Genomic DNA, 13450 nt, shown 5'->3' with positions numbered 1-13450 from the left:
CGGTGCTAAGTGTCTCTTCTTACTTCTGGTTATAGAGGCTCCACATGTCTCCCCTCGTGGACGCGTGTCTACGGTAAATTCCTTGAGTTCACTCCAGCGAGTGATATAAAGCGAGCGTTTTCTGTCAATTCATTTGACTTCATAATCAATATGCTGATTGAATCTTTACGTGCTTCTAACGCCTCGGAAATATAAATTAAAAAAGTAAATCGTTCAGCTATAGTACCCTTTTGCTGTCTAACTGCCATGCCACTCGAAGGAGGCATTAGGGCTGGGTTACTGCCAGGTCGCCCAAGCCTAGATAAGAGAAGTCGAAAGTCGGAGGTGGGGTTCGAACCACGGACCTTCAGGCCAGTAAATTCACGCTGTAATCACTGAAATATCTAGAAAAACTCCCGGGAAGTTCCCTCACTAACATTAAATGCGCGTGCGATATCGCTTTTCTTTGATCAGGTCACTTAGAAACGCAAATTGTTGGAAGCAACAAATCCACAGCATAGTTGGGGATGCGCTTCGCACCTGTGAATTGCAAGGTGCTTCTGCATGATTAGAAAGGATCGAATCAAACCTCACTGTTACAGGTGGACCGGTCGGTGTAGTAAACAAGTTCATTTACCTGGGCAACTGCGGAAGTCTCCGTGGGCTGACGAAACACTAAATCACATTGCGAATGGGTACAACTAAGTTTGCCAACCGACATTTGTGGCGCTAACTCGACATCAGCCTAACTATCAAGGATAGTTTGTACAATACCGGGATCCGATCTGCTTTACTTTATGGACGGGAGATGTGGCAACTGTGTGCGAGACCCTCAAAAATTTTCCGTTTTGGACCACAGGTGCTTCCGAAGCCTTGTGTGGCTCTGGTGTTAACACCAAGTCAATAGCGCTGAAGTAAGGCAGGTGGTCTGCTGGGAAATACGTTCCCCCTTGGATCAACTGTCCTGTCTGCCAAAGGATGGTTTGTCTCGCAGAGAACTCTTCGCTTCTGTCGGGTGGAGACGACTGAGTAGCGGTCACTTCATGACTTGATAGCGAAGTGTGAACGCCTTCATCAGTCAACCCATCCACGTTGGTAACTGCCTTCTCTCTGGATTCGAATCGTGGCACGAAACAAATTAACGGTTGGCGAGCCTGGTAGGTATGGTCGTGTCCCGCAGCCAATGGTGGTCATGCATCAGATCTATCACCTCTGCTTTGCTTTCACCTCGTACCAATTTGGACAAACAAGTCCATTTATCGTCACTGCTTGTGCGACGCATAGTCTCCTTTTACCCGTTGAATGAAGACGTGGGACTCGAATCAGTGGTTAGAGCGTGAATTTACTGACCGGAAGGTCCGTGGTTCGAACTCAGTCTCTGCATCTTGACTGCTACTGTCTATGCTTGGGCAACTTGGCAATACCTTAGACCTTGTGCTCCTTGCGGGTAGCATGATAGCTAGGAACCAAAGGGATATAACCTATAGGAATTTAAACCAGCACATCAACAACAGCATTAAGGAGGAGAGAGTTGTGTTGAAGGAGACCGACTAAACCGTTATTTTAAGCGGATCCTTCTTCAGCAGAACTCGAGATGGTGAACTTGTAACCCACTGTGGCTTCAGAGGCTTATCACTATATATGTTCTGTCAAACGCCACCGAGCTGCTGGTCGGGATGAGCTGCCCCCATCCGCACTGTTCAAGAATGGGGTTTATGTCCTCAGTGCTTGTGTTATCTATTTTGCCCCCATCCAGGGAAAGGTGGCTGTTGTAGGCAACCGGGAAGAATAGAAAATTATGCCTTTTCTTTCAGAAGATGGAACCGTAGTGCGCGCGACCACACGGGGATCAGCTCGACTGCAGTTGTAACGAGGCTGTTGACGCCAATTGTTTTATGTTTCCTTATGTGGCTTTTTGAAACCTTTACTGAGAGACGCGGTTGACGCCAATTGTTTTATGTTTCCTTATGGTGGCTTGTGAAACATTGACTCGAGAGCAGCAGGCTGGATTCTGGCCCGGTAGATTTGCGTTGACCATATGTACACACTGCCCCAGGTAATAGATCAATGCCGTGGGTGTACACTATCCAGAGTTTTAGATTCATGTGTTCCCAAAGCGCATTTAACCCAGTCGACCGGTCTGTTTTCTTTACCGAGCCCGGTCAGCCGGGTATGTTCATATAATGTCCTGTGTTCTAAGACTTTCAAATGTCTCAGTATTCGGGGAGTTCTCCAAAGTCTTCGGCACCCAGAGCGGTGCGTGATAAGGGTACCTACTATTTCTAGTACTATTCATCTTAGTGTTCGACAAGATGATGATACGAACGCAGGACGGTCTTCAAAAGCCTGGTGTTCAAAAAGCTTTTGACGAAAGCCTTGTCCATCTGGATTGTGTGGGAATCGTTCTGGTCCTCGAGTAGGATAAACTGGCACGCGCTTTGGTCCCCAAAAGCATAAGCTAATGGTTCTGGAGTGCAGTCTCTGAGTACGCCACTTACCACCCAGATAGAGGTACTCGAAGTTGTGAGATTTTTACCTCTTTTGGAAGTTCTACTTGTGGTCTGACAGCTAAGGTAAATGCATGAGTCTCTAAAGCTATGGTGGCATTTTCTAGTTTGAGACACCTGTAGCGGCATACCATTGAATATCAATGAACGTATGTCAGGCTACAGCTGTTTCGTTGTGTGGCTGCGAAAAGTGGAATTAAGGTGTCAGGCTGTCAGGTTTTTGACAGCCATTATCTCAGTACCAAAGCTCATGTGGGCTGGTGCGGGCGAATTCGCAACGAGGCAATTAGAAAACGAGTGTTGGGTTGTGCAACGGAAACTTGCGTCGAAGCACTAGAAGATGTGGTGGTTGTACCATCTAATATTCATACTGAAGCGTTGTTTGCGAAGAGATCGCTGTTTTCCGTGACCAGTTTATTGTAGCACATGCAGAGAGGTGGCCGACGGTTGACCTTACATAAGTTTATGGAAAGAACTACGGAAAGCTTGAGTGCTTTCTGTGCGACTCGCCTTCCAGGATAGGGTTCGAGTGATCCTCACTGTGGCTCTTAATACGTTGCAAGGTAGGGCTGCCAATCGATATCAGGGGCGTCCTTGTCGTTGGTCTCTATCCTGATTGTCTGAATAATTGTCTGAAGGTTTAGGCATTCCAGAGTGATTGTGAAGGCTAGTTCGTGTTCCCTTCCCCATCCTTTTTATTCAGCTATGTACAGGACATCGGATTTTTAAAGAATGTTCTATGGCACTGATCGTCTAGGCTTTTACTCGCCTATCTGATGCCCACTTTGGGATGGTTCCAAGGTTTGGAAGTACGAGCCGGTGGTGTATTGCGTGCTAGACAACCTCACAACTGACATTGACTTCCTAGTCTTCTGCTCTTAGCAATCTGAATCCAAATGCGGCTCGAATGTAGCGTGTTTTGTGGACTTCTGCTACCTCGGTGGAGCCATCACCAAATTTGGCAATGGATACTAAACCAAATGTTCGGATTGCCAAGGCAATCGCTGCAGTAGGCCGCCTTAGTCGCTGCATACAGAATACTGCTGACGCCCCCCTTCTTTCTCTTTCACATACTTTTTCTTCCACCATCCCCATTCTCCTTTTAAGCCCAACACTTAGGAGTGCCTGACTCCGGGATTTTCAGGGGTCCTAAGTCACCGGACGGAAGTATCTTTCCTTGACTGGATACCTGTTGATAGTCGCCTCTGCGCGGTCCGCCTGGCAACGTCCTTCGAAGAGTTTTACAAGTGAGAGATGGATCACTGTCTGTTTATCGTGTCTGCTTACTCCCCAAAATGACAAGCTCCGATGCCGTCAAAGACAAGTTTTACGATGCCCTAAATGCCCTGCTGCGGCGAGCTAAAAGCTCAGACGTTGTGGTGGTTGCCGGAGAAATGAATGCACAAGTGGGCAGGCTTTGCGTATCTGAGATTCAATTAGGAGGTCGACATGGAATGGACTTGGTACGTACGGACATTGGTGAATGATTGTTTCAGCTGTGCCGTGATCGCAGGCTGTTTTTATGCCATACTAACTTCCGAGATAGCCGAAGTCGTCTGGTCACCTGGTGTCCTCCAATAGCATGCCGGCCACAAACGCAGATCGATCACATCTGCATCAGTTACCGATGGCCCGGGCCAGTAACTGACTAACGGTCGTTTTGGAACACATTTGTGGATTTCGACCACCCACTCTTCCGGAGTCGCTTCTCCCTACGTTTTTTTCGCAACTGAGAGGCTAGCAGATCCGAATCGTCTTCTAAAGTCTCTTGTGAATGCTCCACCATCAGATATGAACTCATACTTGGACGAGATTGCCAACTCTTTGCATAGTTCTGGAAATGGTGCATGTGGCACGGCACCACCAGGCGCACTCAAGCACTGGATATCAGACCGAACGGTGGCACTGCTTAAAACTCGGAGAAATATCTGTTATAGCTTGTGGACGGTAATGCAACTCTGTATCGGTCCCTTGGCTTCCTTGCTCCGCCCACTAGGGTATATCAAAAGGCACGGTAGCTCTACACAGCCCTTTATGGAGACAAAGGAAAATCATTACAACTGTATTTATAGGGTAGTCACAGAGTGTTCCACAAGGTCATGCCAGAATGTCCGTGAGGGGGCGAGAAGCGTCGAGTCAAGGTACTTGGCTCGGATTGACTGGCATTCTGACCAATCAGGGCATGCCTACGTCTGGCCCGTGTCCTGCACGTGACACATGCGTCCAAATGATGTGACGTTCGGTTATTAGGGACGGCTGGCCCCCGAACAGTATCCCAGCTGGCCCGGAACATAACTTGATGCGACGAATTATCGGACGTCAAATGAAAGTGAGCGTGCGGGCCGACCGTGCATTATGGTGGACACAAGGCCAAAAATGGAAGAGCCCGAGAAAGCCGGTAATGCGACCGGTCACCAGAAACCACCTGTGGGCGAAACCATCAAGAATCGGAACGGAGTGAATGTCTCGAATAAAGAACGCCTCGACCGATGAGCAGGATAGTTCGAACAACATTTATCGTGGCCACCAGCTGCCACTTATCTGGAACCCAAAGTTGGCGTAGAACCCTGGGCTGTGAACGTGGAACCACCTACGGTCTCGTAGGTTTACGACTGCACATACGACTGAAGCATCACCGAGCTTCTGGTCAGAATGACCTCCCACACGCATTGTTCAAAGATGGGGGTGAAATCCTCAGTGAGCGCTTGTCTGATCTGTTTGCTTGCGTTTGGGATAGGAGTCTGCCCAGACAACTGGGTAAGTCCGTGATAGTACCCATTTTTAAAAAAGGGGTTCGTAATGAGTGTGGCAATCACAGGGGGTCAGCTTGACACCGGTCTTAACGAGACTGGTGCTTCGTCTCCTCAAAATGGCTCCAGATCAGCAAGCTGGATTCCGGCCTGGTATGGATTGTGTTGACCAAATCTTCACACTTCCTCACATACTAGAACAACGCCATACATATAAGCGACCCACAATTTTAGTATTCTTGGATTTCCAAAGCGCATTCGACCCGGTTGACCGGTTTGTTCAAGAAATTTCCCAGAAGTGTATGATCATAATACATTTCTTGTATTTTCAGACTTCCGGATGTGTGACAATATACGGCGAGCCGTCCAAGAGCTTCCGTACACAAAGTGGTGTCCGTCAGGGATGCCCCACACTCAACTTCGTGATCGACGAAGTCATGAGACGAAGCTGACAAAACTCCAGGGTTCAAATAGCCTGTGATAAAGGCGTTGTCGATCTGTAATATGCAGACGACATCGTTCTTATCTTCAAAGAGGAGAAGGCGCAAGTGTTTTTGGACGAACCGTCTAAAATCATCCCGTCCTTTGGTATGCACTTTGCACCCACAAAGTGCAAGGTCATGTTCTTGGACATGGAGTCACTGAACACGCCACTTACAATCCAGGTGTAGGCACTGGAAGTTGTGGAGAGTTTTACATCCCTTAGAAATTCCATTAGTTCGGATTGTACCGTGATAGATGAGGGTAATGCACGAATCTGCAAGGCTCGGATCGTGTTTGCTAATGTGAGACACCTATGGCGTCAGAATGGTGCATTCCTGAATCAAGCTACACTGCGGACTGTTGTGTTGTATGACTGTGAGACTTGGCCTATCCGATTAGCCTAACTGTACGTTTCCAGGTGTTCGACAGTCGTTGTCTCAGAACCATAGCTCGTGTGGATTGGTATCGGCGAATTCGTAGCGAGGCATTTAGAAGGCGAGTTTCCGGTTGTGAAACGGGCGCTTCCATTGAAGAATGTATCCAACACCAGAAGCTGCGTTGGTTGGAACATGTGTTGCGTACGCCAAACCATTTTTTGCTGAAGAGAGTGACGGAAGCAGAGGGGTGGCCAACTCTTGACCTGGCGCATGGGCATGAAGAAAATATCAGTGGCGATCTTGTTAGTTTCTATCCAGATTGCCGGAATGATTGTTTGGAGGTGTAGGAACCTCGTGTGCATCAATCAGCAGCAGCAGCAGAGAATCTTCCAACCCCACCACCACCACACTTGGCTGCCATTGTTGCCCCTAGTACGTGAAGCACGTAGGCTGGATGCTCCGTCACTGACGAGCACACGTTCCTCAAGTGCAACGAGGATAAAAAAAACTTCTCCCTTTTATTTGAGACATGTTGTAGGTATAGAGGAAAATCTTGGTAGCTCCAGTTGCGTAGATGGTGGTCGTTGGCTTGTTCGCTGAGCTGGGCAATTTGATTGCAAACGTTTCACCACCAATCGAGGTGACATCATCAGTGCGTTATTGTGGAGCGTAGGAGTGCGTAGCGCTACGCACTCCTACGCTCCACAATAACGCACTGATGATGTCACCTCGATTGGTGGTGAAACGTTTGCAATCAAATTGCCCAGCTCAGCGAACAAGCCAACGACCACCATCTACGCAACTGGAGCTACCAAGATTTTCCTCTATACCTACAACATGTCTCAAATAAAAGGGAGAAGTTTTTTTATCCTCGTTGCACTTGAGGAACGTGTGCTCGTCAGTGACGGAGCATCCAGCCTACGTGCTTCACGTACTAGGGGCAACAATGGCAGCCAAGTGTGGTGGTGGTGGGGTTGGAAGATTCTCTGCTGCTGCTGCTGATTGATGCACACGAGGTTGACGCATTCCATCACATTCCTGTCAATACTTACACTAGTCACGCATGTGGTCTATTAAAACTGGACTGTGAGTAGTCTTGATATCTCAGATGTCATGCCGTGAAACATTAACCGGTCTTTTGTGGCAAATTCAGTTGAAAATATACAGGTGAATTTCAGCTGAGGTCTCCACCAGCACCAGTCTAATGTCCAAACCATTATTTGTGTTAGCAATAGTCATTTACCCTATTGGATATAGAACATTGGCGAATCGGCTCCAATAGTGTGCCGAATTGCTGCTGACTGTGATCCTGTTCACCCCAACTGTTCGAACCCGTTTAGTGTCCTCTTACCGACTGCTATTCAACATCCCTTCTGCTCATTTATTTCTGTCATTTGATGGAGGGAAATCCCCGCTCACCACATGACCTTTTTTCATTTTCAGCTCTGATATTTTGTGGGTCCATCATACCGGCTATGAGTCAAGGTACCGTTCCAAATAAACTTGTAGCTTCTGATGTGTTATTCTATGTAAGCCTGGGTGTTGGACTACCTGGCCTCGTACTGATACTCACCGGAATTATTTTAACGGCTGTCACCGGACTCATGGCACATTTTTCTGTGGCTTATGTTGGTATCGTTCTGTTTCTGGCTGGTTCTATAACCGGGGCGATAGCAGTCAGTCGAATTGTTTCAACCAACCGATGCTTGAAGGCAATGAACCTTACAGCGGCAGAATTTATAGCCAAGTGGAATGATGAGGATGCAATCTTTGACTTGTGTTATCAGCCGCAGACTCCTACTGTGCGACACAGTGTGAATGCAGCTCAACACCCGGACGTGAGCGAACAACCCAACAGACTACCAATGCCGCCAAGGAAAGCAATTTTCTGACCATTCCACATACCTGCCCATTCCGTTTGTACTTTATGACAGATGGTTGGCGCAATTTTCATTGAGCAAAGCTATTATTTTTACCAGTACTTTTTCAGCTTCATCTATTAACTTCATGACTTCTTGACTTCATCATGACATATCAGTGTCTTTTTAATGTAGTTTGATTTTTAGCCGTTATTTTTTGTTTTGTTTTAGTCGTATCTGTGAAATCATACACGTTTGACTCATGTATGTACCTTCGGTTTTCATGTGTATCAATGGGAGAGTCCTCTGTGGTTTTGTCCACGCCCAGAATCCCCCATCCACCTTTATTCTTTTCTTGACAATAGGCTTTCAAATAAGTCATGTTTGTACGGCAGTGAAGCGTTGGTGTTGAACACTGATGTCATGCTGTCGATGATGATGATGATGGTGAGAATCTGTTTGTGATAAGTCACAAGTGTTTCAAGGTTCTTGAACCCCAGCGCATACCTTGTTCCTACATAAACATCCTTTGGGTCATGCAGCCTCTGCACACTTCCTGCTGATATCAAAGATAGCAGTGTTTGTGTTATGTATCTGAGTACTGGTCACTTTCGTTACTAGTATCCTGACCCCCTCTTAAATTTGTATATTTCATGGGAAAAGTGCATCCTCTTTTAGCTAACTTTTTCACTTCATTTTTTATGAACACTTCCGGAGCGCGTCATTGGGACAAGAAATACTTTGTCAGTGGACCTGGAGACTTGACTCAAAATCTCTTCTCCTAGATGTTATTGTCAGTTTTTTTATTAATCTTGGACCATCCTTCCTCAGGTTGTCTGACCAACCAGCTTAATGGAGGCCAAATAATAGCACTTTGGTTCGTTTCAAATATAATGAGGCAATACCATTAAGGTCTTCCGTTGTTTTCCCGTCTACGCCCTCACTTCTATATGTGCGAGCTCATATGTTTTTCGGATGCTACGAAGCTCTCGGATTTACCACACAAATCCGACGAAAACATTTTCAGATGGCTTTGCGGACGTCATAACTGATGGTGAGGACGGTCTGTTCTAAACAGTAAGTTTCAAGTTTCTTAGTCATATCCGTCGTGTTATCGATCGCGAGTTGTGTTCACTAGCGACATACCTTTCAAGTTGTCTTCCATGAGCTCACTCGGATTAGGTAGTAGTGCGTATTGCGACGTTGTCGGAGTAAAGCAGAACATTGATGTACAGAAAAATACCAATTACTAGGAGACCTACTGTGACCAAATCTTAACAATACCATTACGACACTGAATAAACGGGCCGAGGGGAAACAAGAAAACAACGAAGTATCCGCTCCTCAAGTAAAATGAAGAGGGTTCTGTGTTTGAAACCAACCAGAACGCAACAGAGAAGAGATTAGGTGGAGGAGCACACGTGTCAAAACTGGCAATCGTCAGGAGGAAATGTGTTCAGCTGGCCTAGATCACAACTGGCGTAACCTCAAGGGTGAAGAAAGATTTTCCAGTGACGGAGAGGCCATGACAGCTCTGTGATTGTTTACAGTGCAATTTTTTGCGATGAGTGCCGCTGAACAATAGTGGACGCTAAGCAAACAGCAGATTCGTACGACAAGACATTGGGTGGCTACTATGTTTCAATTTTTTGCCAGTTATGATGAGAATATACTTTTCAACAACATGACGCACGTCACCCACACAAAGTCAAATTCAGTACACTACGGCACTTATCTACGGGTTAGCTGGTTCGTAGTCTGGGTTCATGGGTTTTATGGGGCGAGATGGCCCAAGTGGTTAGAGCGTGGATTTACTGACCGGAAGGTTCCTGGTTCGAACCCGACCTCTGCCTCTCGACTTCCCCTGCCTAGGCTTGGGCAACCTGGCAGTATCCCAGCCCTTGTGCTTCTTTCGGGTGGCATAGCAGTTAGACACCGGAGGGGTGCTGAACGATTCTTTGTTGGAATTAGGGCAGTATTGAGGCAGTCGCTTCTTTCAAGATAAGAAATACGAAGGAGTGACAAAACTACATTGAAACCTCTCTAAAACGTTTACTGGATGCAATTTATTCATGCAGAACGCAGGGTTTATTACGTTCTGGAAAACCTGCCAACACCACAACTCTATTGTTCTCATTGTAATCACATTTTCGTATGTTACGCTTATGAGGCTTGTAAGACGTTTCTAGAGAATTCGTCTGCCGGCTGTATTTTGAAAGACCTACAGCACCACGATTTTCAAGTACCTGCTGTTAGTGCGGCAACGTAACGGGCTTCATTTTAATAGATATCGAATCATGACAATATTTATGTTCCATAAGAGCATGCAAACTTTCGTGGTAATGCGCTTATTCTGATGACCAGGAGTAGGCAAGATGGCCCAAGTGGTTAGAGCGCCAATTTACTGGACGGAAGGTCCGTGGTTCGAATCCGAACTCTGAACTTCCCCTGTCTATGCTTGGGCAACCTGGCAGTATCTCAGCCCTCGTGCTTTCTTCGGGTGGCATGACAGCTAGGCATTGGAAGGGTGCTACAGTTGAACGCTCTTTTTTACGTTAGGCGAAAAAAAACCTGGGATTGCACAATACGCTCAGGATATATTCTGTACACTGGATTTTAAAGTATTCGGAACCAGTTTGTTCCGGTCTGGTGAACTAGACCATTGGATTGATGGGCAGAACGCGAAACTCCGAATGAGGCTGGAAACGTTGGTTCTGCTACCCTATAGTTGGGTCTACTAAGTGTGAAATCTGCGGTTGCAAACTTCGAGTAGTACGGCGATGGATATTTGTTTCATAGTGCTTCGACAGAATATTTGGACTTTTCTGATACTTCGTTTGTGACTTCCTGTTATCGGTCCGTAAAAACACCGCAGATGTGTATTACTCGTGCTCATCGTTGCAAATGACGTGAAGTACCGTTAGAGTTGCTCCAATCAAGCGAACAAATCACGATAGTAATAAGTTTGTTGGTTCACTCGATTCTTGGTTGTGTTGCTATTAGTTCAGGTAGACCGAAGTTTGCGTTTCGAATCGAATGCGGAACTTGAGTCATTTGGCTTATTGTCGATGGAAAGTCCGTGATACAGCGAAAAGGGGTAGCTTTTAAGAGGTCTGTGGAAAAAGTAGGTTTGAAAGACGAGTAAATAATAGTCGCTTGGCTGTAACATTCTTCTGGTGCATAGCTGCCAAGCCTGAAGGAAGCGCGACGCCTGAAGTACTGCCGGGTTGCCCAAGGCTCAACGGGGGCAGTCGGAATGCTAAGGTTGAGTTGGAACCATGGACCCCTTGGTCAGTAATTTCACGCCTAAACCGGGCTCCGTCGAACTTGTTTACAAATTTTAGTATCGTCAGAAAATGAAATCACAAGAATCTTGTTTGAGGCTGGCCACTCGTATTGTGTACAGCTGGTCTCTTAAGACATGAACGATTGCAATGTATCCCTTGGTTGCCTCCCAGGTTATGCTGTGTTCATTGGGATAAGATACATCCCATTCCTTATTTGGATGCGATTTACTCCTCAAAGCATTCAGTTAAGTCGTTGGAGTCGCATAAGTTTATTGATATAGAACTAGACAACCTGAAAAATTTCCGAAACTATTCGTTAAATAATATGGATGTACGATATGCGCGACAAGACATTCCGCTCTTGAAATCTAAACCAGGAGAACAGATGTACTCAGGTGCTCTGGGGACAGATGTCCACAATGTAAACCATTGACTTGGCAACGAAATATGGAAGCCACTCCCGGAGACATCCTGCCGTTCTGATGTCCCCATCTCGAAGGATGGAATGGCCATCATAGCTGATGTTTTGTATAGGGAAAAATGTTGGTAGCTCAGGTAGCGTAGATGGTCGTTGGCTTGTTCGCTGAACTGGGCAATTTCATTGCAAACGCTTCATCACCAATCGAGGTGACGTCATCAGTGCGTTATTGGGGAGTGTAGTGGTCGGTTAGTGATTGTGCACAATACACTGATGACGTCCTCTCGATTGGTGATGAAGCGTTTGCAATGAAACTGCCCAGTTCAGCGAACAAGCCAACGACCATCTACGCTACCTGAGCTACCAACATTTTCCACTATATAAAACATTACCTATGATGGCCATTCCATCCTTCGAGATGGGGACATCAGAACGGCAGGAGCGATCCGGTAGCATGCTTGTTGGGACTCACAGATGCAAGTTATCCTCTTTATTGAACAGCTTCTCATTCAGTTCCTGAAGATACCACTGCCATTGCGGGATTTCCCAGTCAGCAATGTCAGCCGCAGGTTCAGGTTTTGACTGATGCTGTGGACCTTCATACTGTAGTATTTTGGACGGATAAACAAAATGCACCTGTAGTAAAGATAATTAATTTATGCGACAGTCCGAAAAAAGTCTTAGGACTTATATCTAAAGTCAAAGAAACTTATCAAAAACCTTAGCAGGATTATTTGCTGAGACGGAGACAATACATCGTGATCTGTCGCACTCACTGAAGTAAAATTCCCAGTCATAACTATAGAACTTCTATACGCCAAGCGCTTGCTTATAATTTTTTTGAATCCCTATCTTTCGGGAGTTGTGCATAATTGAACACAATCCAAAGATAGGTCACTGCAATAGGCAGCTTACAGAGGGAATGAAGCCCCCTGTACATAAGATATACAACCATCAAGTGAATAAAACGATAGGTTGGCTTCCACGGGATTGTGTTTATATTAATCTTGAAAAGTTGAAAAACTGGAAGCTTACTGTACTAGGCATTAGGGCGTTTCAGAGTATAATTTTTCTGGGAAAGAAGGAAGGGCCAAAGAGACCAGTCCGACATCATTGAACGGTAATTCAGCAATTGGAGGAATACATTTGTGTGGGATGGTTGAAAGTTTGTGGGAGGGGAACAGCTGATGTGATTTCTTGGATGTATTTCCCGCCAAAGTAACGATAAACAAAGGACTGTGTGAAACAGGCTGAAGGCTTTCGGTTGGGGTACGGGATGCTAACGAGGCGAGCGATCTTTCTTTGGAAAGTGGCCATGACTGAGGATTAAGTGAAGGCAACAGTACCCCGTATGTGACAGCAGTATTGTATGGTAGAGCTTATCTGAGATCTGCAGAAAATAGGAATTGAGAACGCAGTAAACTAATTGCTTGCGCGAGGAAGAAAATTCACCTTGTACGCACTTGTAATGACCAGTTTGTCGTGAGTGGACCAAGGAAGGCTGTCAGCGGAGTTCAAACCAAAAACACCAGAGGAATTTGAGTGCATATGATATCACAAATTTGATGTAACGAATTTGTATGACATCGTCAGTCACGCTTTTGATCCTCTGTACATGCTTGTTTAAAAACTGATGAGGAACAGTGCGCTGGTGATTTCACCAGCGAACTTATAACTAGTGAAAGGGCGGAACCATGAGCAACCTATGCATTGATACTGCGAGCCATAAAATCAATTCCGTCAACATGCACGCGGATCGGCCGATCGCTACATAGAAGCCTGCAGTCCAA

The 13450-nt window shown here is 46.1% G+C and overlaps 3 protein-coding genes across 3 annotated transcripts in view; 1 reads left to right on the top strand and 2 right to left on the bottom strand.

Annotated features, from left to right (window-relative positions):
* Positions 1 to 3781: 3781 nt before the first annotated feature.
* On the top strand, positions 3782 to 7988 carry T265_10824 (hypothetical protein; the record flags this gene model as incomplete). The annotated part of the gene is made up of 4 exons (XM_009177303.1): positions 3782 to 3949; positions 6138 to 6398; positions 6444 to 6528; positions 7540 to 7988. 4 exons carry the CDS (start codon positions 3782 to 3784, stop codon positions 7986 to 7988), a joined length of 963 nt encoding a protein of 320 aa, XP_009175567.1.
* Positions 7989 to 8299: 311 nt separating this feature from the next.
* Positions 8300 to 9180, bottom strand: T265_10823 (hypothetical protein; the record flags this gene model as incomplete). The annotated part of the gene is made up of 2 exons (XM_009177302.1): positions 8300 to 8514; positions 9102 to 9180. 2 exons carry the CDS (start codon positions 9178 to 9180, stop codon positions 8300 to 8302), a joined length of 294 nt encoding a protein of 97 aa, XP_009175566.1.
* Positions 9181 to 12128: 2948 nt separating this feature from the next.
* The window catches only part of T265_10822 (hypothetical protein), a gene marked incomplete at both ends in the record, with an annotated part of 31939 nt that continues 30617 nt past the window's right edge, over positions 12129 to 13450 (bottom strand). Inside the window, one exon of the mRNA XM_009177301.1 lies at positions 12129 to 12296. Within this exon, the coding sequence (XP_009175565.1) occupies positions 12129 to 12296 (168 nt within the window). The remainder of the gene's footprint in view (positions 12297 to 13450) is intronic.

The sequence above is a fragment of the Opisthorchis viverrini genome, assembly GCF_000715545.1.
Source record: "Opisthorchis viverrini unplaced genomic scaffold opera_v5_410, whole genome shotgun sequence".
Taxonomy (NCBI): domain Eukaryota; kingdom Metazoa; phylum Platyhelminthes; class Trematoda; order Opisthorchiida; family Opisthorchiidae; genus Opisthorchis; species Opisthorchis viverrini.
This window is presented reverse-complemented; position numbering and strand designations above follow the sequence as displayed.